The following is a 27696-nucleotide window of genomic DNA, read 5'->3' on the forward strand; positions in this document are numbered from 1 at the left end:
TATATATATAATCTGAAATTTTGAACAATCTTAATGAGGATTTGATTTGAATCAATATGTTGACAGTCAGCTAATAAAAAGTATCCATTTTATTTAGTTTCGTTCATGAAGAAAAGGATGAATATATCTATAGTAAATATGCTTACATGTGTACCATATACACACGCCTATGTAGCTAATATTCATGGCACCAAGTTTTTTAATTTTATATTTTATAATAATTAATCTATATAAAATAAGTATTACATCAACAATATGTGTATATGACAAATTTGTCACTATACCTAAACTACTAAATTCATTAATAAATAATAATAAGATAGATTATGTAAGCTCAAAATAATAAAAAGTATAATATATAAAATATTTACTAGTTGGTTGTTTTGAGGAAAGGGAGCATGAGTAGTTGGGTGCTTGATCAAATTCTCTCTAACCTACATCTCTTTTACAATTATTTTTGTCTTGAAATTATCTATTTTTCACTTTAAATTTATATTAAATATTAAAGGGCTTATGGTTTAATAGTTTTCCTTACAAAATAAACAATTTCCGGAAAGGATTTGAATCCTTCCTATTAGTTGAAGTGTTTTTGGAATTACACAAGATTAAGGAGTATTTGCAATGGTTCAAACCGTAGCGAAAGAGAGGCAGAAAGAATTTGATTTTATGCCTATTCCTACCCTTTGTTATTGGCATCCCTCTTTATTCTCTCTCTAGTTTTTCATTCATCACAAGTGGTATCTTCATTCAACTAATAAACTCTCCCAAAACCCTAAAAATCAAGATCATTCGCTAATTGGTGCAAGGAAAATGGTGTATTTCTTGATATTTTATTTGCTCCAGTAATGAGATTTTCTAATCTCAATCTTGATTATTCAAGAATATTTGATCTTGAAGAACAAAACTTTTAATTGGCTTCACAAACCCAAGAGTTTGATTTGGTCTGTGAAAATTGTATAGTGTTTGCAAGATGAATTCAAGTTCCCTATAATTTCTAAATTCGAATGAGATCCTAATTTGTTGGATAGCTCTATATGGAATTTTGATATGAATTATGAATTCTTTATTCATAATGTAATATGAGGATGCTGGAAAAATAAAATGGAGCCTTTGGTTACTTCAATTTAATTGCAATATGAATTGTTTTATTCATTTGTAATTTGGGATGGTATGCTTTGGGTCACAATGTCCTAAATAAGTCACGATGATATTCACAGTGTGAAAGCAGATGGTATAGATTTGGCCCATATGTCACTAAATGCTTCATTATTCATTTTATTAATACTATATGGTATAGTTAAGAATGTGATTGCTAAATGCAATTAATATAATTTGAAATCGGTTGGTATGCCTAACAATAATTGCCTATAAATTCAAATGTGAATAAGACCCTTGTTTGTTAGCTGGCCCATATACTTGCAATTGAAGTATGAATTATGAGTTCTCAATGTAAAATCTGGATGATATGCAAAGTGGATGGTATGCATGTGTTGTCCCTTAATCTCGATGAACCAAACTTTTAATTGGCTTTACAAACGCAAGAGTTTGATTTGGTCTGTGAAAATTGTATAGTGCTTGCAAGATGAACTGCAGAATCCATGATTGACAACAATAAAGCTTAAACACAAAGTTCAATACAGAGGCTTATATTAGATCTGAGCTTGACAAACATTAATGCATGACTTTCATCCATGGCCTGAGAGTAGTTGGCAAGACACTGTTGTCCATATATTTTGGTCAAAAACAATAACCCATGTGTTGTGCAGAAAAAGATACACACAAAAATACACAGCACGGATTAAGGGACAACACATACATATTTGTACAGACAAATATCATGCAAGAAGTTCCTGCAAGCCTACCTTGTTTGGCATACATCGTACTAAAACGTTTAGGCATATTGCGATCCCCTGAATGCTTGGCTAGCTCTATTATTGATGCTGCTCTTGCTCTGCCAGTAAGTATTCTTATAGAGTGGTACTTTCTAGTGATGATTTTACATTTTTACTGCATGCCATTGATGTTTCTAACTGAGCACAAGTATTGAACCAACCAATTTGTGTACATATTATTCCACCACCTGTATTTATTATGCCTTGTAAGATGAGGTTTTACCTGATGCACCATCTAACCCCTTATGACGTACCCTTTGTAATAGTAATTTAGCTTCATCTGAGCTTAGGAAACGATTTATCGGTCAAGTAACTTAGTGAGTTGTTATGTACTGATGACATAGAATTGGACTAACTAATATATTCAGGAATGAAACTGGCCCCACAAACAGAAAAGTTCTAAATAGGAGTATATATACATGTATACATGCACTCACACATATTTTAAATCCACAATTTCAAGTATAATAGATTTCTCTAAATTTTCATGCAAAGTAACTCTGGAAAGCTCTTTTGTGGAATTTTTTATATCATAAAATAGGGAAATAACAGCATGATCACTATAAGATATGGAATATTTCTTTCTTGATATTTTGCTAACACACACACATGTTCATGTTTGGGTATGATTTTTAAATTTGAATATGAAACGGTTTCTCAATTGCCATTGTGTCCTATATAACATAGGTTACTTTTATTTGATGTTTACATCATTTTCTGTCCTGCTTTTTTCCATGTTAAGTTAACTATCGTTGTCTGCTAATAGGAGGTACAACAAAATCATTGCCTTATATCGGTTGCCCATTTCTTACACTCGATTGACCTCCAATTGATGGATATACAGTTTAGCATCCTTCTGTTTCCTCCATTTACCGTATGTAATTCATCGAAAGTAAAGTTTTAGGGCCTATACCGATCTCCTGAAATATTTGAAGTAACTAGTTGTGCTCTATCATTGATATTTCTTTTGATGTTGATGGCATTTTTATGCATATCTCTCATACCTTCTCTTGCCTTTTTAATTTTGACTGCCTTTGAGATTCCAATATCTATCTCCTTCAATTCAATGTAATTATAGTGCTTGGTTCCTCCTGTTAACCAGTCAAGTATCATTGCATGTTTGCAACTAGCATCTATCAAGGATCATAGTCAAATGGATATGTTATTATCAATGCAACTACAAATGTTTCACTGGTATGTGCAATGCAACTATATATATCTAACTGCATGTATATGACACTCTTGTGTGGTAGATTTTGATCATTTGTTATAGTCATGTATGGAATATAGTAAGCTCAATATTGATTGCAGGGAACATCAGGAGCATGCTTTTTTGGAGGAAAAGGTAGGACCCTCAACCCTTAAACACTTTCAGGAAATGCCAAATTAGCACTTGAGCTTTGGGAAACTACATGCAATTTGCTATCACAGACACCTTTTGGTGTTGAAGAAAAGCAGATGTAATGAATGCTATATAACAAAGTGAAATAGTTGGCACTTGCCTCATTTAGATTGATAAGTGATAACACATTCTTCATAAGTTATGAGGTTTAGTTCCTGGAAGCTACCATCATTGTGACTCATTTTTTATAGCATTATTACTTAGTATTTTGTAGCTTTATTGGAGTATTCCAAATGTGAAGAAGTCTCATATTATATAGAAGTTGATGAATTAAAAAACATGTGGATGACCCATAGGCTATGTCGTAAGGTTTTGTATCATGCGATGTTAAATTCACTTAAATGTTTCTTTCTGTTTCTTTCGCTTTTATCATTGAAGAACACACAAATGCATCTTTTGTCCAGGGAGGGATCAACATCCCAAAGCACTCATTTACATCTTGGTTGATGATGTTAAATAGGTTACTTATTAAGGAAAGACTAAATACCGCAAGGGTTGACAGATAATGGATTCTATGCAATGAAATGGATGAGAACAAGGATCACTTGTTCTTAAAGTGCAGGTACTCTTTAGTTTTGATGTACAAAATCAAACACTAGGAGCTGCCTCATCAGTTCACAATCTGGTTTAGCAAATAAAGAAAAACAAAGGGTGTAGAGTCCAATTGTATAAGTCTAGCAGAATGTCAAATGCTTATATAGCATTCCTAGTAGAAAGTGGCTTAAAAAATGATTATAGATTACAAATAGGAACAACTAATCTCAGGTTGTTACTAGTTTATCATATTAAACATTTCTGTTGGGATTTTGTGGCAATACCCTTCCTAGAAGGTTATCATTGATTACAATCCCTCAAGTTTCAGGTAGTGAAAGCAGCATTTTCATAATACTCAAAAATAAACCTTTCAAGTATATTATTTGTAGCACTTAAACATATTAAACTATCACTACATGAAGATTGAGATTATTGTCACTAAGACAAGTCATTTCAACAAACACAAAATTGAGGAAACACACTAAAGGGTACCATGATATGCACCTTGCACTATGTGCATGAAACTATATCAAATCATATCTAAAATGTAAGTAGCATTTTCTGAGAGTCACCGTCCAATAAAAAAATCTACAAACATACCCTAGAAATCCATGCAACGAGTTAAAAGTTAACCATGGTTAAGGTTTGTGGGTCCCACTCCATCATAATAAAAATGAAAAGAAAAATAAGAAACAATTAACCCTTATAAAATGGTATATTTGTATTTTCATTTTCATTGTTGGGGCAAAATAGATTCTCTACAGTTTCTCATGGTTTGACAGATGGGCCATTTTACATGGTGACCGTCTTTCTCAGATTCAAAAAAATTTCTGAACGTGACATACCCTCTTTCTCCAATTAGGTAATTTCACTCATTTCATTATTTACAATCTTCACTGTACCATAAAGCTCGTGTTTTTTATTTTCAATTTTTAGTTAGATTCGGTATGAACCATACTCTAGGGTTTCAACTTTGAGCTACTGAATTTAATTTCAGATTTTGAATTTGTGAATTTCGACCGTTTGAGCTGTTTTGGAACTACACTCACTTCGTAGATCCATGGCGGGATTCTATTTACTTCGAATCCACAAGGTTGATTTGGGATCATTTCGCACTGTCTTTTTTGAATTATTTTTTTCGTCCGTTTATTGATGTTGAGCTTCTTATGCAAGTGTTTCTGATAAAAAGAGGTTATAGGTATTCTTAATTTCGCTTCATGTGTTTGTTTTACATGAATTTAGCATATTTTGATTAAATGGATTGTTTGGGGGTTGGTATCAACAATTCAAATTATATGGTTTTATTTAGAGTGCGAGCCTCGACACAACTGTAATTCAGAATCTTCTCATAGAAGAATGTCTGATCGCTTGCAAGGGTAAGACTGTCTACATGTATCCTCCCTTTACCATGTTAGCTTAGAGTCTCGTGCAGCCGACCACCTTTTTTTTTGAACGAATGGAAATTGTTTTAACCTCACCTAGTGGGATAAAGGCTTGGTTGTTATTATCGTCAAACTAGGCACTTTTAATTTGTGATTGATTGATTGATGCTATCTATGGATTGGAAGTCATGGAGTAACTTGGTAATTGTGTTGTGTTGAGTTTACAAATGAAAAAATTGGATTATTGAAAGACATTTACCATGTTCTAGGTGCTGCTAACAATAAGTAATATTTTAGTGATTTTTGGAAGTTTGCAGTTCATTTTTATGTATATCTGTCCTCCTCACCCTGCCTTCACCTTCCCCGTTACTAGTAAAGAGGTCATGCAGGCTGTTAGAATTCGGTCTAACTTTTAGTGTTGGTGTGAGAAAGTAAACATGAAGACAACGTAAGTTATAGTCATTTTCTTTGAGTAGGGTATTCTTGTATGTGTGGATTCACTGGATTGTCTTGTTGTGATGCTTTAAAAAAAATTAAGTGATGGAGAAAGGTAATTGAAATTACTGCTAAACATTGTACTATATTCTCTGTTTCTCTTTTTGCTGTATGAAGAAAATACTTACTATGTAGTAAATGGAACATGCCATATAAATATTTCGATTCTGGATTAACTATAATACTAGCATGGAATCTACAATGAGCCTTATCCTAGATTGTAAGTTGAAAGTGTCTTTATAACTTACCTAGCACCTACTGATATGATATCTACAATGTTTTTTGCAAAAAAAAATATTGAATTTCCTCACAAGTCGCACCTTACATTTGTTGCTATTTAAAAAAAGGTGCTACATTATTTGATACGCCTTGTAGGCTTGTAGCTATACAAGTAGTTCTTCATAAGTTTTGATGGCTTGATATTGCTAATGATAAAAGGCAATGTTGTTACTGTTTTCCACATAAATATCAGCTAAACTATGTATCTAGGATAACCTGGTAAGAACAAGTTCTGACATAGAGAATGATGCTCCTGCATGTCTTTTTTCCATGAAATCACATTGTAATCTTGACATGTACATTCATGAAGCCTGATTAGAGTTGTAGTCTATATATGTGAACAATAGGATTTAAGGGTACATGCGAGGGATAATATGTCTTATCAATTCTCTTCATTGTTCACTTGAATATGTGATGGCATTGACCCTTAATATCTTACCTCTCTTTAACAGACATAACACATGTTGTTCCATTCTTGTGACTGTTGAGGTCTTTGATGATAATGTGCAATTCAAATGAAAAACCTATATAAGGTGCTTGCATTATGTCATAAAGCACAATTGTTTCATTATTAGTTTGAATATGTGTGTGATGCATACTTAATAATGCTGGTTTACTTATAATTGTTGCTTCACATGCCTAAATCTGGGGAACTTAAGTTACATGTCTCAATTTATTTCTCCCATGTATCAGGTGTAAGATTAAAGAGTTTCATCAAGCTAAGGTGCCATGTTATAGAATCCAGTGTTCATGGTTAAATTCTTTGCCTTTTAGCTTGGTGGGGAAGCAACATATCAAGAGTTTAGACAACTAAAGAATGATGGATTGCAACAAGGATGAGGCAGCTAGGGCCAAAGAAATAGCTGAGAGGAAATTTTCAGAAAGGGAATATGTCGGGGCAAAGAAGTTTGCTCTCAAGGCTCTAAATTTATATCCTGCATTGGAGGATCTTTCCCAGTTTTTAACTACTCTTAATATTTATATATCTGCTGAGAATAAAATAAGTGGAGAAATGGATTGGTATGGTATACTTGGAGTGAGCCCCTTTGCTGATGATGAGACTGTTAGAAAGCAGTATCGGAAGTTGGCTCTCACTCTTCATCCTGACAAAAACAAGACTTTAGGTGCAGAGGGTGCATTTAAGCTGGTTTCTGAGGCATGGAGTTTGCTATCAGATAAGACCAAGAGATTAGCATATAACCAGAAGAGGACTGGAAATAACCCCAATCATATCGGTACTCAATCAGCTGCGCACAGTTCAAATGGTATTTATAATTTTAAGAAGAATGTAACTTCAAATGTGAGGACTGGAACTAATGCTCGGGTACCCTCAGCTCCAGTTCCTCCTCCACAGAAAAGGGCTGAAACCTTTTGGACTATCTGTAATCGGTGTAAGACGCATTATGAATATCTCAGGGTTTACTTGAACAATACCCTTTTATGTCCCAACTGTAGTGAAGCTTTTATGGCAGTTGAGACAGGTCCACCTCCCAATGTTTTTAAGTCACCAAATTGGTCTTCTCATCAACAGTATCACAATAATCGACAACATGCTGGAACTAATAACACAAATGTTCAGTGGGATACTCACGGATCATCATCTGTTGCTGCTCAAATTGTGCAGCAGGCAAGTGAGAAAGTGAGGAAAGAGGGAACACCGTCATTTTCTGAATGGGAGAGGAAGAGGACTGATGGTTCGAAGAAAAGGAGGACAGATGATATTCAAATTAATGGTTATCAAGGGCACATGGCAAATCATATGGGAACGGGACATGGAGCAGCCGGTGTGGGCGGTTTTTCTGAACCAGGAAAGGCTAACATGGAAACACAAAGAAATAATGGTTTTTCTGTCAAGCATTACAAAACAAGAGAGTTGTCAATGTTTGAACTGCGAAACATGTTGATGGATAAGGCAAGGGTTGATATTCGTAAGAAACTTCAAGAATGGAGATCAGTGGCTGAAGCTAAGATTACCAACAAAGACAGAGGGAATAAGAGACAAAAAAGCACATTTAATGACAAAGCCAGTTCAGAGAAGCATGTAGAGTCCACTGGTAATGGTAACAGGCATCTGGTTGTTGATTCTTTCCCTGTCACATCTGATGATGCAGTTGAGAAGAACCAAGCCTATGTTACAATTAATGTTCCGGACTCTGATTTTCACAATTTTGACTTAGATAGATCTGAAAATGCCTTTGAGGATGACCAGGTTTGGGCTGCTTATGATGATGATGATGGAATGCCTCGTTATTATGCTAGAATTCACAAGGTGATATCCACAAAACCATTTAGAATGCAGATCAGTTGGCTTAACTCTCGAAGTAACAGTGAATTGGGCCCAATGGATTGGATAGGTTCTGGTTTTTATAAAACTTGTGGGGATTTCAGGGCCGGTAAACATGAACTATCCGAGTCATTAAATTCATTTTCACACAAGGTTAGGTGGACAAAAGGCAACCGAGGAGTTATTCGCATATTTCCTGGAAAGGGAGAAGTTTGGGCACTTTATCGAAACTGGTCTCCTGATTGGAATGAACATACTCCAGATGAAGTGATACACAAGTATGATATGGTGGAGGTTCTTGATGATTTCAGTGAGGAGCAAGGTATAATAGTTACTCCACTTATTAAAGTTGCTGGTTTCAGGACAGTGTTTCAGAGGCACATGGACCCTGATCAGGTGAGAAGGATTCAAAAAGAGGAGATGTTTCGATTCTCTCATCAGGTTCCTAACTACTTGCTTACTGGTAAAGAAGCTCCTAATTCTCCAAAGGGTTGTCGAGAGTTGGATCCAGCAGCTACTCCTTTAGAACTCCTTCAGAACATGACAGAAGCTGATGAGGCATCGCTGGGTAATGTTTCGAAAACCAAATGAAGATATAGTGCCTAGTTCACATGAAAACCTGCATTTGGATTTGTTGCTTCAAAACCTTGTAGAGCAGAAATGTTAAACATGGATGGTATGCAGAAAAAGGATGATGGATGAGACACTACACATAATAGAGAAGTTGGTGTGACTGATGATGCGATAGGCTTGAGAAATTAAACTGTAGTTTGATGAGGAAAAAACACTTTCTTACGTGACTCTTGATTTTGGAAGCCTGACCCGTATTATCTATAACGCTTTTTGTTGTTATAATTGGATCAAAGGGATCCACAGCCTTTTAGTTTTTGTTGTTTATTTTTATGACATGTTATTGGTTATACTTATGGATTGTCCACGCTCAAAGGAGAACTCAGGTATTATTCATCAATCTGTAGGGAAAATGATTAGACCATAGTTCTGGTATTTCATGTTGTTCTTGTCTGGTGCTTTGATTTCCACTTTAGACATGCCTTGTATGTATGAGTTTTACTTGCATATGATTCATTTGCTTATTGCATTTTGATACTTGATGCAGTTACTCGTGGCTGCACTTTTATTATTTGTTTTAACATTCCATTTGTAATCAAATATATTTGTCCTTGCATGATCTGCAGGTATAATGTGTCTATCTTTTTTAGTGATATCAAATAGAGGCCATGTTGTGGTAATCTGACTAATCTTGATTTGATATATGCTATCTGATGTTTATACCATTGTGAATTGATGCCTCTATAGTCATGGTGGAAATGGGGACCTGAGTTTTTTTTTAGTAACTTCTACAAGTTTTGGTGGGTACATATATGGTGAGAGTTTAGGCCTAAATGCATGAACCAGGAACATTAACTTTTTGTTGTGTGTTTCATAATGGGCAATGGCATGCATTCTAAAACTTTGTACATGCATGGAAAATGATGAAGACATTGTTTTAATAAGGCACTATAGACCATATGGCCAACCTTTTGTTATGTCTGTTGTGTGGCTCCTTTGAGCTTGAGTTATTGTTCATTCATTTGCTACTCACTATAAACCTAAGTGAAAAACAAAAACAAAAAAACTAAAGGGGTATGAGAGCATTGGAATTCATATGTAGATAAGTGCATCTTCATTGAATGGGTATAAGGGTGTTGAACTTGCATCATGTTGAAGCAGTTTCACAACTATCAAAGAGACCAGGAAAAAATTATTTAAAATTTAACTAAACTTGAGAACAAAAGTTAATCATTTATGATTAGAATAAAAACACATAAATAACAATTTAGCAGATTACCATGTACAGAGAAAAAGAACAAACTAAGGCCTTAAGAGTTGGCTAACATGTTAAAGAGAACTTGTCATCATGAGAAGCTTCTCATTTTGCCAAAAAGTCAGCACAATAATTACCTGCCAAAAAGTCAGCACAATAATTACCTTCCCTGAAGATATTCGAAATGGACATCTTTGAAGGCATCCTTAAAATCAAAGATACACAACACTTTCCTATACGAATACACATCTGTTGTCCCACACTTTATGTCATTTCATGTCCCATAGACATGCGATTGGTCAGAAAAAATATATTTAAGTTAAAATTTAATTATTAAATATTTTTCTGACCAATCATAAACTCATGGTACATGGAGTGATATAAACTGTGGGACAACAGATTTGCTGAATTCCTATACCCACACACTACAAATACAATTACAAGAATTTGAATTTTCATATAGGTGTAATGTGATGACTGATGAATAGAGCTATCTCAAAGTTTTTCAATTAAAAAAGACATGGAATTGGGCTATTAAATGTAGCACCCTTAACTATAATGGGCCTGTTAAAGCTAAAGGGCTTCATTCACACTTCCTTACATTATTATTGATTTATGGTGTTTAAATTGATTATTCAACTATCCTTCCAATTTTATCCTAGGCAAAAAATACATACACCATTTACCTACAAATTTCTGTGGAGATGATTGCTCCTATGAAAACACTACTATTTTATGTTGTCTCTTCTTTTAAGACATTTATGCAAAATCCACCTATATGAGACAGAATCCTAAGGGCATTTCAAAGTTCAATTTTATTATATGAAAAGCATATGATCTCATTGACCATGAAAGTAATAAAAATGGTATAGGAAGGTTCATGGAAATTCCACTATGGGTCAGATTCAAGGAATTAGAAAAGAAAGCTGAGCAAGTTTCCTAATGATTCTTCTTGATTACTAATTTGTTCATTATTTCCCACATCAACAAAATATTGTTATTTGTTTTACTACCATATTTTATAAAATTTATGTTTCCTTTACTAGACACCTAGAATGGTAGGGTTGTTTGGGTCAATTTTCACTGTCAAATGAAACTGTTGACTCTATTCACCGATTCAGCATTATGTATGATTCATGTACCTCCCCTATTTTCCCTTCAAACATGTGGTTCTCATAATGTATGATATTTAAGTAATGTCAGAAGAATCTAAAATTTCCATTGAAACTTTAAGAATATGCATAATTAAAGAGAATAAGTATCACATGGAGTTTTATTTTATTTCTGCTAGAATTCTCATTCTCATGTTTTCCTTTCTTATATTCTTTTTTGTTAGCTTGATGATTCTTTTATGAGATATTTTTTCAGGACACATTTTATACGGATTTATGTTGGTCACCTTTCTTAATTAATTTGGAAAAAATCTTAGAAGACATGATTGTTAGATTTTTTTTCTGTCTATCCTACATATACATAGATGGCAAAGCTTTTTAGGTGAGTTAGTTCTTGAGAGATCAATTTTTTGCTGCCTATTCTCCCTCTATCACACTCTTCCCTAATGCAAATTTATAAATTTCCAGGAATTCTGTATTCTTTCAAATTAATCAATAGCTACTACAGTCATTTGATAAACAAAAAATGAATGGTTCACTTTTAAAAAATTAGCTTATAACATTTAAAAATTTAGCTTATAACATTCAAAAGTTAATTTTAAAACTACATAAGTAGAGTTCTGAAAGGAGTTTTTATTTTTATGTACTATTAAGAGTTTTGTCTCAACTTGAATGGTGACACATGTTGGTGCAATGGAAGTGATCATTGTGCAGTATTAACTACAAACAATCAAATAAAGAGCATAAAATAAATATAAGAGAAGAAATAATAAAATTTATTAACAGGGTTCAGCCAATTGTGCCTACGTCCCCGAGAGCGCTGAGCAGCTACCAAGAGATCATTAGAGAATAAGGATTACAAACCCTAACACACCTATGGGCTCACCTGCCCATGAAGTTTTTCTATTTGGTACTTATATCTGGTGCACATTATAACAAGGGACTTGAGTCCAATATATGACATTGATTACTCTACTATATTCCAATACTAGACAATGTGTAACTTAACACAATAATATATTTCAAGCATCCCAACAATCTTCACCTTGATTGAAATAGACGAATACATCGCCCCTTTTGGAACTCTACACGAGAATCTCCACCTTAGCGAATATTCAGCTCCACTTTGCTCAATGTCTAATTCTCTTTAACAACAACTCCATCTAAGAGTTTACTCCCCTTCAGCATATACCTCTTAAGTATCCTTGACGATGTTACTAAAAGCCTAGCTCTCTAAACTTGTAGTGCAGCTTCCCGTACCGCCATAAAATGGAACATGTCGCCTAGCTACCTATTGCTAGGAAGTCTTTCGATATATTGGAACATCAACACAAAAGTTCACCAACAATCGTCCTCTTCAGTACTAAGTCAAACTGAACCTTGAAGCTTCCTTGGAAAGCCTCAACTGGTACCACCATTGTCTACTTCGACAATCCTAGTTCAAAAGAACTATCATACTCCACCCTAAGGAGTATACCCACATCACACACCTTGCATCAATGCTAACTAATGTTTGTGTCATATCCTTGCATCCAAGCTAATGTCCATGTTACACCCATGCATCTCTATCAATGCTTGTTTACAACTTGCAGCAAAGCCAATGCCCATTTAACACCCTACCTCAAAGTTAGTCACTGCCTCTGTGCTTTTTTAGATCTGCTAACAATTAACATCCTTCACTATAATGTCTCAGAAACGGTATTAGGATATTTCACTTCTCATTTCAAATGAGAAAGTTCTCTCAACATCTAGAGAGATATTGTCAGCACTTGTCTCAGGGTCAAACTCAACACATGAGTCCCTATCTCCACATTGATTCTAATCCAGCACATGAATTTCTGGGATTCTGGATCAACATATATCGCCCCCTACAACAGTTTCGTCATGTTTTCTTCTCCTTCAACTCATCTATTCTAACGCTGCCACTACCTTTGACACACCTTGTTTAGCCATCATGCATTTACCTTCTTTAGCCATTATCTGTTGTTTAGGTTAAGAGACATCTACCAATTGGCTCTGATACCAATTGTTGGTGCAACAGAAGTGATCGTTGCGCAACGTTGGCCACAAACAATCAAATAAAGAACATAAAATGAATAGAAGGGAAAAAACGAGAGAATTTGTTAACGGGGTTCGGTCAATTGTGCCTAAATACCCGGAAGCATTGAGCGGCTATCAATATATCATTAGAGAATAAAGATTACAAATCCTAACACACTCATGAGCCCACTTGCCCATGAGGTGTTTCTATTTGGTAATTATATCTGGTGCACATTGTAACAAAAAACTTGAGTCAATATATAACATTGATTACTCTAGTCTATTATAATACTAGATAATGTGAGATTTAACACAAAAACATATTTCAAGTATCCCGAGCACCGCATATAAGATTTTCGTGAGCATGTTTTAGCACGACATGCCCAAACATTGGCACAACTGTGTCATTAAGAGAAGGGTCATGTCGACCTCCATATTTTGCAAACTTGCTATGTTTTCCACCACTTTTTATTATACTCCTCCTCTTTATTCATAAAATCATCTCTCAATCATGTAAACTTTCTCTGTTTTAAAAAATATATCACGGTGAAGGTTTATTTGTAATATAAAAAATTCCCACAAAAAGAAATGTTGACTTATGTTTATCAATAATTAAAGTTAAATTAGCTTTTTTTGTTGCGATTATTGAACACTTGAATAGGCAAATGAGTATGAATATGAACACAAACATGTCCGGATTGTTTTGTTTTAGGTTTAAACAATCAAATACATGAATTTTTATCTCATTGTTGTAAAATATTCTTTTGTTAGACATATATAATAACAGTCAAGTTAGAGAGTTAAGTAAAGGATAAAAATGTCCCACATATTTATCATAGTTTACCCGAACATGTTTGTTTAGTCCTTTACATAGCGTCAAAATTTTCACTATAATCAACTAGATTACAGATTTTAACGAGTTAAAAAAGACTATCTAAGCATCTAATTTATTTTCAAAACCAGCCTTCTCATGCTCCTAGTGTTATTTTTAACCTATCATCTTGTTGGGATAATCATCCATGTGTTACAATATTTCTCCATGGGCTAAGTGAAACCTGAAGGCATTAGGTCTATGAGTCTATCGACTTATATCATCTTTAACTCATTCATTTTGCCCAATATAAGACTTCTTCATTCACACTTGGACTACCAATACATCTTTTGGCTCAAACAAGTCAATGAGGCTTCTCCAGACACAAACTAGTAATTTTTGTTCACCAAATCTCATCAGTCTCATTGTTTAATATATTGTTATTTGTGTTTCATTGAAGCCATGGCAGGATGGAGATTTATACCACAAATAGAGGACAATGAGATCAGATCCACAATAAATATGATAAGGAAGATTTGTAACAACTTCCATTCTTTCATAGCCCTAATTTGGAGTGATTTATATATAGGGGTGTAAGTGGTTCCGGTTTAAACTGCAAAATCGATGGAACCAAACCAAACCAAACTGCAAAATGTGGTTCGGTTCGGTTTCGTGGTTCGGTTCGGTTATTTTTTTAAGGAACCGTTTATGTTAGGTTCGGTTTATGGTTTTAGAAATTTAGGAACCATTGGAACCGAACCGAACCGCATATTAAAGAAATATATAATAGGGATTAAAGAATAATGTTTTATTATTGTTTAAATTCTTCAACCAATTTTCTAGCTCTAAATTATCTATTTTTGTGTGAATTGTAGTGTTATATATGTTACTAAATTGTTATTAAGTTGATATTATATATGTTATTAATTACTAAATTGTTTCTTAGCGTCTTATGATTTGAAACATATTTTCCAATTTACGTGATATTGAGTTTGAAACTAACATATATCATATATTGTTATACATGTATTGTTACACGTGTTACTAATTATAAAATGTAAGGTTATAAATGTAACTATTATATATTTTACTAATTGATATATATATATATATATTACTAATCATGAATTGTATTGTTATATATGATTCATAATTTTTTATAGTAATAGTAGTAATGTTTATCCTTTTATGGATAAACAACATATCTTGTAATACATTTTGAATTTTTAATTGATGCATAATTTTTTATAAAAAAGTAAATGGGAAAATTTGGAACCGAACCGAACTATTCAAGAGCGGTTCGGTTCTTATAGTTAAATTTGTGGTTAATTGAGTAGAACTAAACCATATGTTTTTGATCAATTCAGTCACTAAAATGCACCAAAAACCAAACCAAATCGAATTTTTACACCCGTACTTACATACTTTTTGACCCATCCAATGTGTCTCGATTATGGATTTCAAGTAAATCAAACTCCATTCCATTAATTCATTTTATTCAAAAACATTTCAATTTATGTCCTTTTTATGTTAGGGGTAAATAAATTTTGGAACTATTTCTTAGTTTTGTTGGGTTGATTTAAATTTAAGGACGTATTTCAATTTCTTAATTTTTTTAATTTCAATTTTGAGACAATTAAATTTTGAGTGTAAAATCTATACACTGATAGTGTAAATATTTAAAAACTTATACACATGCGCTTCATTATCCACTCATTCTTTTGAGTTACTTTTTTAAAAGTCTAAAATAATTAAATATCAATGATGGATAATGGAATGACAGTGTATAAAACTCATACACGGTCAGTGCATATATATTTTTATCTTAAAATTTTTCCAAACATGCAGGATTTTTTTAGGAAAGCTTTCTTAAATGATTTTCCAAAAATAACAAAAATCATTGCATGATTAGATATGGTGATAGGTAGTGATTTTTGAATGGTTTGGTGGTGTGGGGTATTGGGGATGAGTAGAGGTGGTGGACGGTTGAAAATGACCTTAAGGGAAATCTACTTTTAATTTGAGGACTTTTAATGCTAAATCATACTTATTTATACTACAACTATTTAAGCCAATAACGCATTCTTTCCATTTATTTTCCAATTAATTGATACTTAGTACATTATTACTGCACCTTTTCTACTAAGTACAAATGTAAAAGTGGAATAAAGAGAAAGTAATTGGTGTAATGAAAGTCGCCGACCCAAAATTGTGTTGAGAAAGATGCAATTTTTGCATATAACCAAATGTTTGATAATATGAGCAAGAAACTAAAATCTTTTAAAATGCATAATTGTCACCCACTAAGTGTGTTGTTGTCAAAGAATTGAACCCTTAAAAGAAAAAAGTGAATGCATAAAATTATTTATGTTTTATTATTATTGATTCTTTAAAAAATTAATATAAATGAATGATAAATAATTTATTGACTATATATAATTTATGTTAATTATAGTATATAAATATTATATTATAGTATATATATTATATTATAGTATATATATTATATTATATTCATTTTGATATTTGACACCCTCGATAACTATTTAGTTACATATTTGTCAAAATGTCTAAATTAAAAACGTTACTATTATCTTAACATAAGAGAATAACTTGAGGTTAGAAATTGCTTAACACACATTTATTAATATGTATGAATTTTTTAAATACAGCTACTTCTTTTTTCGATGATTTTTTAAATACAACTACTTCCAACGTAAACTCAGCATCCCATGTCCCATTTATAAGATATTTTGAATAATTTCATATGAATTAAGGAATGAGCTTAGTTTTATTAGTGCATCATTTGGTTGACAAGAGAAAATAAGAAGAGAGAAAGAAGTAAGAAAGAAAGATGTGAGAAAGAGAAAGAGAAGAATTATAGTAAATTTTTGTCATGTTTGATATAAGAGAATAAGGAGAGAAAATGAATAGAAATAAATATTTTATTCTCTTACTCTTTTGTTTGGTTGAATAGAAAATGAGAAGAGATGGATGATGTTATGGTTCAAATGACAAAAATATCCCTAACATAAATAAAAGACAAATAAAATTATTATTTTATTATTAATTAAAAATAAATTTTATAATTTTATATTTTACTATAATTTCAATTTTTAATTAATATTTTATATTTAAAAAAGATTTACATATGTTAATAGTATTTAAAGCAAGAGAAAATATGTATGTAATGTTAGCATGTGAGTTTTCTACGCTATCACTGTATTATTCACTATTCATTTTCGATCATCATTTACTATTAAATAAAACTAATACAAATGAATTATGATTGATGCACTGAATATGTATAAATTTTTACACTATCAATCATAGATATTACACTTTTAAAACAAACAAATAGAAAAGTTTGAGGGTATATTTAACATTTCAAATAAAATAACCATTCTCTCTTCACTTTCTCACCACACTAGAGGAGAAAGAACATATGGTAGACCCCACACCTTTTTTATTTTCTCCTCTCCTTCTCCCTCCACAACCAAAGGGGAGAAATCTTCACTTTCTCTCCAATCTCTCTCTCACTCTTTTCTCTCCACTCTAATTCTATCATACCAAACAAAGGCTAAATTTCTCAATAATTAAATATAACTTTTCATATTTATCATTCATCAATTTACATATTCATCTTCTTTCTCACTCACTCAATTAATTATTAATTTTATATTTTCAATAAAATAATATCAAGATATTTTGGTTCCAAAAACAATTAAAAATATAAAAATAAAACTTTTAAAAAATTCTTATAAAAATAGTATAAATTAAAACCGAAAACAACCTCCTAAAAAGAAGAAAAAAACTAGAGGCGATATGTTTTTAAAGTGTGACATTGAACACATTAAAAAGAAACTGGTTAAAACCATGAATTCTTTATTCAAAGCCATGCAAAGTTCAAAATAGCAGTTAATGGAATCCTCCTTTGTTTGGACCCACCATTGGCACTTGGCAGTGACTCAAACCCCAAACCCTTCATCTCTCCCCTCTATAAATAACAACCCATCCTCTTCATTTTTCCTTCCCCCTTCTCCTCTTCTCTTATCTTCTATATTCTATTCTATCCCTCTTTTCCTTCTTCATTTCCGATTTCACGTACCGGGATAAAGACTCGATTATTGTTCCGATATAACACTACCCTATTCGACCAAATCAGCTGTAACCAACAACACCACCCCATCGTACCACATATATAATTTAAGGTAACCTTTCTATCTTTTCTATGTTAATGTTACTATGATTAAATGTTATTTTTTTTCTTCATGAATTGCATTTATCATTATTTTATCTCCAGCTACAGAAATGCCATTATTCTAAGAATTTGTTCATTTCACTTCCTTGCATGTCATTCATATCTCGTATCCTCAATAGTTCCGATTCCATTCCATTTTATCTGTCGTTTTCTTAAAAAAATATTAATTTGTTATTGTTAGTGAAATCATATATATGTCCTTCATTTTCAGCCATATTTTTTTTCTTTCTCTAATCGGTGTTTGCTATTTTGTGTGTGTTCCTTTTGATTCCCTTTTGGCCACGTTTCTGATCTCATTCATTGTTATTGATTCTCTTTTTTTTCCTTCCTTTTTTATTATTAATTAATGGTGATCATGGTTTTTTGGTTTCGTTGAAAAAGAAGAAAAAAAGTTATGCATGAGAAACGAGAAAAGCGGTTGGGATTCGTTTTTTTCGTTTTCCTTTTCTCTCGCTTTCTATCTTCCAGAATAACAAAGTAACAAACGCACTCTCACCTTGCCCCACGCGCTAGATCTAAGTGCTTCTTGGTTCGAAAAAGACCATGGGCTGGAGAGGTTGGGCGTCACGCGCTCTTGGGCTTTAAGTAGCTGGTGGGCCCTTTTGACAATTTCTTCGTGAGGTTATGGACCGTCCACGTGTCACTGTTTTGGACCTATGTCTTATAGATCGGGACCAAACTTGGTTTTGGTATTGGCATAAAGCCATAAAGTGTATTGAAGCATCAAACTCCAAATACGAGAATAAAGTACCAAAAATAACTTATCTCATTAAATTTATTGATTATTTGAGATGTATTTATTTTTTATAATATATTTTAAAATAAATTTTTTTAGAAATTAGTGAAATAAGACATGTATCAAATAATCAAGACATGTAATAAGTGTAACAGAGATAAATTATATCTTCAATATATTTTATTCTTTTAAGATAAATTTAAACATTAAATTTGTGTTAAATTTTGCCTATCACTAAAATAATATATATTTAATAACTCAGAAACCCTTAGTTTCTCAAATTTTGTGTGTCCGATCCATAAAATAAAACCAAAAGAATAATTTTCTGAACAAAACATTTTTTATCAGCTGAATAAAAATATATTAAACTATCAAATAATTTAGAGAAATGATGGTATAATAAAGAATCAAGTGAGTAAATATTATATTTGTACTTAAAGAAAAACTTATAAACTTTTTCCCTAGTAGCAGGAATAGGAGTAGTCAGAAAGATATGAGTGAAAGGACGTGTACCTTAGATCTTCAATATATATAACGGTTAAAGGCATATAATAACATAGAGGATGTTATTTTCTGTTATGTGTTGGCTACTTTCTTCATGCATTTTTCTTTGTCGTGTCAAGTTATTATAGTTTCCCCTCTCTCTCTCTCCCCCTGTCCTTTTCTACATATTTTCCTTTTTTCATATAAACCCTCACCATTTATTGTTATTTTTTTCTTTCAAAGCTATGCATTATGCAGTGAAAAGAATTAGATTTATATTTTGACACAATTAAAAAAGAGGTGAACTTGAACCGCCAGAGTAGATAAATATAGAGTTTGAAAGTTTTAAAGCTGTGTGTATGGTTCTGCATGGGAGTTTCGTGCTAGTTACTTTTTAGTAATATAGTAGTCCACGCTTTAGTCCATCGGATACTACTTAGTATTAGTAACAATTGTTAAGTAATTAAGGACAAGAGGGAAGTACCCTCTATTTCACGGATCCACAAGGTATCTCTGACTGAAACATGCATTGGTCCTTGCAATCAATTCATTATTATTGACCTTTCATTTCTTTCTTTATACGGTATTAGGGTATCTTTGGTTCAGCTTTTTTAGCTATGGAGAAAAGTCTCCCTCAAATAATCTTAATACACCCCTACATTTGTTTGCTGCTTTTAGAAATAATTAATTGCCATTTGTTTGCTGCTATGTAGTTGAAATTTGAATTATTTTCCTCATGTTCTATTTCGTGTCATGAGAATTGAGAAGAGGAAGATAGAATCATATTTGTTCAAGTATATATGTGTTGTAGATCTAGTAAAACTTGGTACCCGGCTAGGTTTGGAACTGCACCATGGTATGTTTGTGCTAAAAAAGAGTGTCCAACGTTGATAGTGAATCCATTTTCTTAACATGAATGAACTACACAAGGCCTTATGTTGCTACCTAGTCTTAGAATTAATTTTCATGATCTATGCATTATCATTGTAAAGTTTTTTACATTATCAACACATCAGTCACCGATGATTTATATTACTTTTATTTGAGAGTTAATGATAGTTAATATATGAATGGTAGATGATAATACTTATACTATTGATGTATAGATATTAAATCTAATTTTCATTGTGTACTAGCATTTTGAGCAGCACTCTTTAACCAATTTTTGTAGTCAAAGAAAACTAAAAAACTTCAAAAACTGCTAAGCCTTTTCATTTTCTGTTCCTCAAAAAAGAGGTTTTAGGACTACTGCTTTATTAGCCCATGGTCTTCCATTGTGTGGACCAGGTGAATCGATATAAAAACTCAATCCGAAATTAAAACAATCCAAGTTAATTAACCTCGGACATTGTTGCCTAAGTCCAACATTTGTTGTGCAGACTTGATTGGAATTTGATAATTATAATAACTAACATGTTTGACCATATGATACAAAGTAGAAACTCTTATTAATTGATCTTTCTCAAGAGACTTGTCAAAACATGCTCTGAAGTTATTCATGTTTAGATTAAAAACAGTAGCTTTCTTATGATTTAACTTGTTTGTCGTTACTAGCATGTCTGGTTTCATGGTAGACCAACCTAGTCTAGACGTGTAAACCTTACAACTCTCGGTTTTTTAAGCTAACCATTTACTTAACCGACACGTGAATTCATTTTCTCATTTTTAAATTTAATTAATAATGAGTATAATATTGATGCACTAACCGTGTAAAGAATTATATACCATCAGTGCATTATTTACCATTCATTTGAATTACTTTTTTTCTTTTTTGAAAAGTCAAATATAATTGAAAATGAATGGTAGATAATATAATGACAGTGTAAAAAACTCTTAGACTGTCAATGTACACATCCTTTTCTCATTAATAATAAATAGTTCAATACATTACTTTTCTAGTTACATTTTTAATATAATATCTATACATTATTAGTCTAAAAATTTATATATAATTTTATATATTATTAATTTGTATTAAGTTTTTTTGAAGAATTAACATTGACTAAACATTAATATTGTTTAATATTATATATAGTTGGTGTAGTTTTTATGCAATTGTGTATATTGCAATTTCGGTCGAAAAAGTCAAGAGTCTTTTTTCACTAGGTGAATCTTCAATCCCCTTTAGCTTTATTTTTTTAACTGGATAAAAAGAACTAGAGATATAAAGTCTTTTGCTTCGTAGATTACACGTGTGTTGTTCATGCGTGGTACTTGTCTGATTTTCCTTTGGTGTTTTGTTTGTTTGTGATGTATCTTTTTCGTTATATTATAAAGGGTTTTGTTCAGGAACTTGTCGTCTCGTCTGTGTGATTAAGTTCATCAACCTTGTTTTGTTTATTATGGGATGTGTGGGCACAAGTCATGTCTGATATAAAAAAAGAAAGGATGAAGGAATAAAAAAGTGAATGGAGATAGAGTCTGTGAGCATGGAAATGTTGTGACATGTGACATGACACCAAATGAAAATATGTATAATTTGTAAAATTTCTTTTGTTTTCATTATTTTTCTGGTAAATAAAGGTCACTATCTAATTTGTATCTAATTAATCTGTCTCACAGTTTTGAGTATAGCTAAAGATTTGTTTATTCAATGGCAGGTAGAACCTCTATATTCTTTCAATGGAAATATAATGCAACATTTTTCATCAAGAAATTTTTTTCCCACTATATTATGCATGTGCACTTGAAGGACAGCATGTATTTGCTGTAATTTCACTTGGCAGCTATCATTTCCTAATGTACTGTTTATATATACTATTACTACCTAGTTTCTTTTTTAATGAAGGTCAGGTTAATGCTTCTGCAATGTTTATGCAGTAAGGTTATGATATTCACCATTTCCACAGTAATAGCACCAACTATACCAGGTCTTAGACACCTCACATTTTGGTGTATTATTTGTTTGATTAGCTAGTAGTTAGTGCCATTTTGCCCTAGGTTAGTAATTACCTTGGGTATACAGGGGCAGATAAGTACTTTAGAAATTAGACTTTAGGTTAAGTCACTCACTATGTGGAGAAATTAAATCAATAGCTTATAGCATAACTATTAAATTAGTGTGACTTAGCATTATACCTAATCAAATGCATAATTTTTTTATTTTTACATAAGATTTGTAGTCATTTTCCTAGAGATCAGCTGAACCCCAAGGAATAGTTATTGTTATATCTGTCAATCTAAAGATAATATACCCACTAGCACAAGATAAGATATCCAACTATTGATGTGTCATGTGTGACAGTTGAATGATAAGTAATTAGCATATAGGTTATAATCTTATATATGTATATGTATGTCTTAGGTTTGCTATATTAGATTCTTGATTTTATTAATCAAGGGGTGGAAAGGAACAAATTCAGTTAGAAGGGAGTTAGGGTGCTTGGTGTAAAGTGGTAGTTGAGTAGAGCCAAATAGGGTTGCACATAGACATTGAGTAGTTACTCCATTGATGTAGGTTTAAACTGGTATCTTTTTTTAGCTTGTGTCATTTTCATCCTACTCAGAATCGACTAAATACCCTACTTTAACACACAAGTCTGTCAAACTTTGCCTTTGTATGTAGACAAGTTGTCAAATCTTTAATGTTTCAATAATGTATTGCACCTTTTGTTTTCTTATTTTTCTCAATATTTTAATGTACTTCTGTAGTTCTGCTTAAAATATAGAAGAAAAATCTTCCATATGGAAAGTGACCTTCAATTTGTTTAGTGACTTTATTCCTTAATTACTAGGCCCACTGAAAACATTTGTTAGCTTATGGTTTTCCTAAGATTGATTGAGAGGGGCCACATAACATTTTTGTATTAGTAAATATACTCTTAAACTTGATGGATGATAATGACTTCTTGTACCTAAGTATTTGAAGCACTTCAAATAAGGTTCAACCGTTCAAGTACATGATTTTTATTGATTTTCATTAGTTATTTTTTGGTCAGTAGGACCAGTACAACAACTTTTTATTTTGAATATGTGAAGATATATCAACATTTTAATCTTAGTTTTTATTGGATGGAACTATTGGCAACAAAAAAAAACACTTGCTCCTCCTTTCAAAACAAAATCTTAGAGCCTATTATTTGGAACCAATATGAGGGTGGAAGAATTGTTATTACTTTTTTGTGGACACCTATACTAGTGTGACATGAAGAACAAGTCAACCATTTGAAGAAATCACGTTTACACCTTTTTTTTGCTTCAATTTCATACCCTGAAAACTATGCAAATACCAATCTTTGTTAAAAAAAACGTATTTACAATAATGTTTATTAATTCTATGCTTAACGCAATTTTACATCTTTCACCAAAAAGAAATGAAAAGATAGAGGCGAAAATTAGGGTCAGTGTTAAATAAATGTCAGAAGGAGTAGCTCTAGGTTTTTTGTTGGTGGACTAAGTATTTTGCTTCTAGACATTACCTCTTCATTTTCATTGTGGGCCCCACACATTTTGTGGGTTGAAATGGTCAACTTGTTGAACAATTTGACAATTGTAGATGTGGTCATGGCCCATCACAAGTTGTGGTATCCTCTAAAATTGTTAGTCAGGCTTTAAAGCCCATGGCCCAGTACAAGCCCAAACCGAGAAGCTAGTGTTTGATTAGTCATTAATAAAAAAATGTGTTATCTATTTCTTCCATTTGATTTGATTAATATTAAAAACTGTTTGGTTAAATTTTCTGATTCATTTCAATTTCATTACTGTTAAGTTTTCAGGAAATTACTGTCCGAAGGGGTGGAAAGGAACTAGTGCTGGTTATTTCAATTAAATATGAAATATATGTTTATTCTCCTTGTCACTTTTAAGGTAATTCAAAACATGTTTCTCTAATGTTTTTCTCTTAGGTTATTTCTAATGTCACAAATGTAACATTTAACCTAGCCGCATTTTTTTCATGTGACCAATTTTCTTTTCTAGATTCCTCTAATTTTTTTAAGAATCTTTATTCTTTTGGGTATGTAGATTCTCAAGAAGCTCACAAAAATACAAGAGGCTATGGGATTTCAAACCTCACATGCTACAAAACGGATTGCACAACCAATTTTCATAGCAAAGGAGGAATCAAGCGATGCCAATTCAACTCCATTTCAAAGGGCATTGAACTTGAATGACAACAATATAACCAATGCCAATTCAATTTCCTCATGCTATGATTCATGGATGGTAGGTATCAACTCATTAAGCACAGTGATAAAACCTTGGGCTACAAAGTGTGATTTTCACGGTTTTATATATAAATAGTACGTGACAATTATCACATTTTATCTTATGAAATCTAGAGTTGTTATAAAGTTGTAGAATCTAATTCATCTTATATTTTACTTTTTACTTATATCCAATCTTGGTTGGTGATTTTATTTAATTTTAACCATAACAACCATTGGACTAAAGTAAGATCAACCATTTAAGTACACTATTTTTTATTTATTAAAATAGTGTGAAAAAAATATCTATAATGTATAATTATTAATGTCATGCTTATAACATGTGCTATGTATTTGCATGATTAGGCAAAACACCCTTCTGCATTACACTCCTTTGATACTTTGATGAAAGCAGCCATTGGGAAGAAAATCATTGTTTTTTTAGACTATGATGGTACTTTATCACCCATTGTAAATGACCCTGATCGTGCTTTCATGTCAGATGAGGTAAATATATTATTCCACATATATACTTTGGTTTTATAATAATTTTTCTTATGTAACTTGTAATGTAATGTAATGCATGTGGTGTTTAATTTAATGGCAGATGCGTGCAGCAGTATCTGAAATTGCATCTTATTTTCCAACTGCTATAATTAGTGGAAGGAGCAGAGAAAAGGTAAGTTTTGAGCTGGTTATAAAGTTTTCTTATTTTATATTTGTTATGTTTCTGCTTAATTTTTTTGCTGCATATTTTTTTTTGGTTTAGGTGAAAGATTTTGTGAAATTGAGTAATTTATACTATGCGGGTAGCCATGGTATGGACATAATGGCACCATCATCAATGTCAGTTGGATCTTCTAACAGTGAGCATTGTGACATGTCTCACAACATAAATGTGAGTACCTTTGTGCCTGTCTTCATATTGTTGAAAGTTGAAACCTTTTTAGGTGTTTTTTTTGGAAATAATAGAACTATTGAGTTGTATGTGATTTTTTCATTAGAGATAAGGGTAGGATTGATTGTTCCTCAATAAAGGGTAATAATGTTCTTTTTCTAGTTTGGTTCATATACATATTCTGTTCGATCCTACCTAGTAGGATAAAAACTTGATTGTTGTTGTTTGCACATATACTGTCGTTGCTTTCTTTTTTTCGTAAATTAAATGTCAAAACACTCTTGCCTGTTATCATTAATCTAAATCTTTTTAACTTTTAGGGTAATGAAGTTCCCTTTCAACCTGCAAAGAAGTTTCTGCCTGCAATTCGAGAGGTCAGCAAATTAGAGCTAGTTTTCTGGTGTTCCATATTAATTTTTTTGCGCAATTTTGATGCATTGAGCATCAATCAATCATTTATCATGCATATGTGTACTCACTCTTGTTACTTTTAAAGTTATGCTCACTTTAGTGAAATCAAGACAGTTTTAATAATCATTCCTTCAGGAAGTTAAATGTATTGGCGAGTATAATTAAACTAAATCTTCGGGTTGGTTTGTCTGATTTCGCTTAAGCTAAAGATCTTCCTTTTCGTTGAAGTTCAAATTAAGTTAAGATGTTGTGCTAATTAGAGTGGTCAACATTTCAGCACTAATATATTACAGCTAAAGCTCAGTATTTTACTGTTTATACAAACAGCTATTAAGAAGATTAGAGAACGAAGTTAAGGAGATAGAAGGTGCAAAGTTAGAGGACAATGGATTCTGCATCTCTGTACATTTCCGGCATGTTCTAGAAGAGGTAGCCTTGTTAATTTTATTTTGTTGTTATTTTATCACTTTTGCATCAAAATTAAACTTCTTTTCTTTTACTCATGGTTAATTAACAATATTAAGTAAGCAATGTTTAATCTCCTATTGTTGTCTAAATGCAGGATTATGGCCTTTTGGAAGAGAAGGTGAAGTGTGTTCTTGAAATGAATCCACAATTTCACTTAACTGAGGGTATAAAGGTATCCAAGATCATATGCATTTAAACTATTCCTATTTACTACATCAAACCTTTTTGTTTCCTCTTCCATACTGAAAAAGGGTCTGGATATTATTTATTTGTAGGTTATGGAAATAAGGCCATCAATAGAATGGAACAAGGGTAATGCTGTGGAATATTTTCTTGACACATTAGGATTAAGCAGTTCCAGCAATATCCTCCCGGTGTATATTGGGGACGATCGAACTGACGAAGACGCTTTTAAGGTAGGCTTACTCGGTTCTATTTTTTGGCTGCAACAGGTTTTAACTTGTACCAAGTATCACTACATGCATTACAATATATTAGCTAACCAAATTTATATTTTCTCTATACCAAGAATATAAGACAAAGAAATGGTGTGTATCACGTTAAAGTTATTATGTCACATAATCAAAGTTTATGTATATATTTGTGGTTAAAATAAACTCTATTTTCATGCATTTAAATGATAAGGTATCTCAGGCATACTAATAATAGCTTATGCAACTATGGCCACAATGTTGCGATTTTTGTGGTCTCCGCAATCATACCGTGGCTGCATGTATTGTAACTGCTACTATGGACGCAATTCAAAACCATGATTAAAGGGCTTTGTAAAATTTCTGCAGGTCATACAGAGTAGAGGGCAAGGTTATCCAATAATAGTATCTTCAACTCCAAGAGAAACAAATGCTTTCTACTCTTTGCGTGACCCATCGGAGGTACTAATCTTCTTGTCAAGGCTAGCAAAATGGAGGAAAAACTCTTACTCATGCAGACCTTTAAATTTAGGCTAAGATAGAGGCAATGAAAGTAGAAGTTTTGCTCTGCATATAGTTACTACCTACAGTGGATTTGGAGAAGTGGGATACTAGTTAACTTCCTTTTAAGTAGTTGGTTTGTATGATAGTCTTGTATATATTCAGCTTGTAAATAGGTTTTAAGAATGAAAAACATGTTATCTAGAGTTATCTCATGACAACATTCAATAGCATTTTAAGAGCCAAAAAAACAGAAATATAGTTGAGTTGACACCTGCAATCATATCTGTGGTTACTGCATTAACCA

General features: G+C 32.3%; 2 protein-coding genes and 1 long non-coding RNA gene across 6 annotated transcripts; all 3 read left to right on the forward strand.

The window, feature by feature from the left end:
* On the forward strand, positions 2913–3477 carry LOC109327888. The gene is made up of 2 exons (XR_002105361.1): positions 2913–3086; positions 3204–3477. It is a non-coding gene; the product is annotated as an uncharacterized LOC109327888 (long non-coding RNA).
* On the forward strand, positions 4555–9373 carry LOC109328395 (chaperone protein DnaJ-like). 3 transcript variants are annotated; one of them, XM_019561844.1, is made up of 3 exons: positions 4555–4690; positions 4826–4921; positions 6678–9373. In XM_019561844.1, the coding sequence occupies exon 3, from the start codon at positions 6802–6804 to the stop codon at positions 8857–8859; it is 2058 nt and encodes a 685-aa protein (XP_019417389.1). In that variant the 5' UTR covers positions 4555–4690; positions 4826–4921; positions 6678–6801; the 3' UTR covers positions 8860–9373. The 3 variants fall into 3 exon arrangements, with proteins under 3 accessions (XP_019417389.1, XP_019417390.1, XP_019417391.1); XM_019561845.1 differs by lacking the exon at positions 4826–4921 and having other exon boundaries at positions 4558–4690; XM_019561846.1 differs by lacking the exon at positions 4826–4921 and having other exon boundaries at positions 4576–4664.
* On the forward strand, positions 18075–27681 carry LOC109327447 (probable trehalose-phosphate phosphatase C). 2 transcript variants are annotated; one of them, XM_019560593.1, is made up of 11 exons: positions 18075–18267; positions 24245–24342; positions 24499–24699; positions 25047–25187; positions 25288–25359; positions 25450–25578; positions 25899–25952; positions 26317–26418; positions 26552–26629; positions 26733–26873; positions 27258–27681. In XM_019560593.1, the coding sequence occupies exons 2-11, from the start codon at positions 24307–24309 to the stop codon at positions 27423–27425; spliced, it is 1122 nt and encodes a 373-aa protein (XP_019416138.1). In that variant the 5' UTR covers positions 18075–18267; positions 24245–24306; the 3' UTR covers positions 27426–27681. The 2 variants fall into 2 exon arrangements, with proteins under 2 accessions (XP_019416138.1, XP_019416137.1); XM_019560592.1 differs by having other exon boundaries at positions 24252–24342.

The sequence above is a fragment of the Lupinus angustifolius genome, chromosome LG15, assembly GCF_001865875.1.
Source record: "Lupinus angustifolius cultivar Tanjil chromosome LG15, LupAngTanjil_v1.0, whole genome shotgun sequence".
Taxonomy (NCBI): domain Eukaryota; kingdom Viridiplantae; phylum Streptophyta; class Magnoliopsida; order Fabales; family Fabaceae; genus Lupinus; species Lupinus angustifolius.

Bases quoted from the DNA above. Each gene is read 5' to 3' on its own strand.
- LOC109328395 (XM_019561844.1), top strand. From the start codon at position 6,802: ATGATGGATTGCAACAAGGATGAGGCAGCTAGGGCCAAAGAAATAGCT.
- LOC109327447 (XM_019560593.1), top strand. From the start codon at position 24,307: ATGAAATATATGTTTATTCTCCTTGTCACTTTTAAG. The intron at 25,188-25,287 runs GTAAATATATTA...ATTTAATGGCAG, and splicing joins GTGCTTTCATGTCAGATGAG to ATGCGTGCAGCAGTATCTGA. The intron at 25,953-26,316 runs GTCAGCAAATTA...TTATACAAACAG, and splicing joins TTCTGCCTGCAATTCGAGAG to CTATTAAGAAGATTAGAGAA.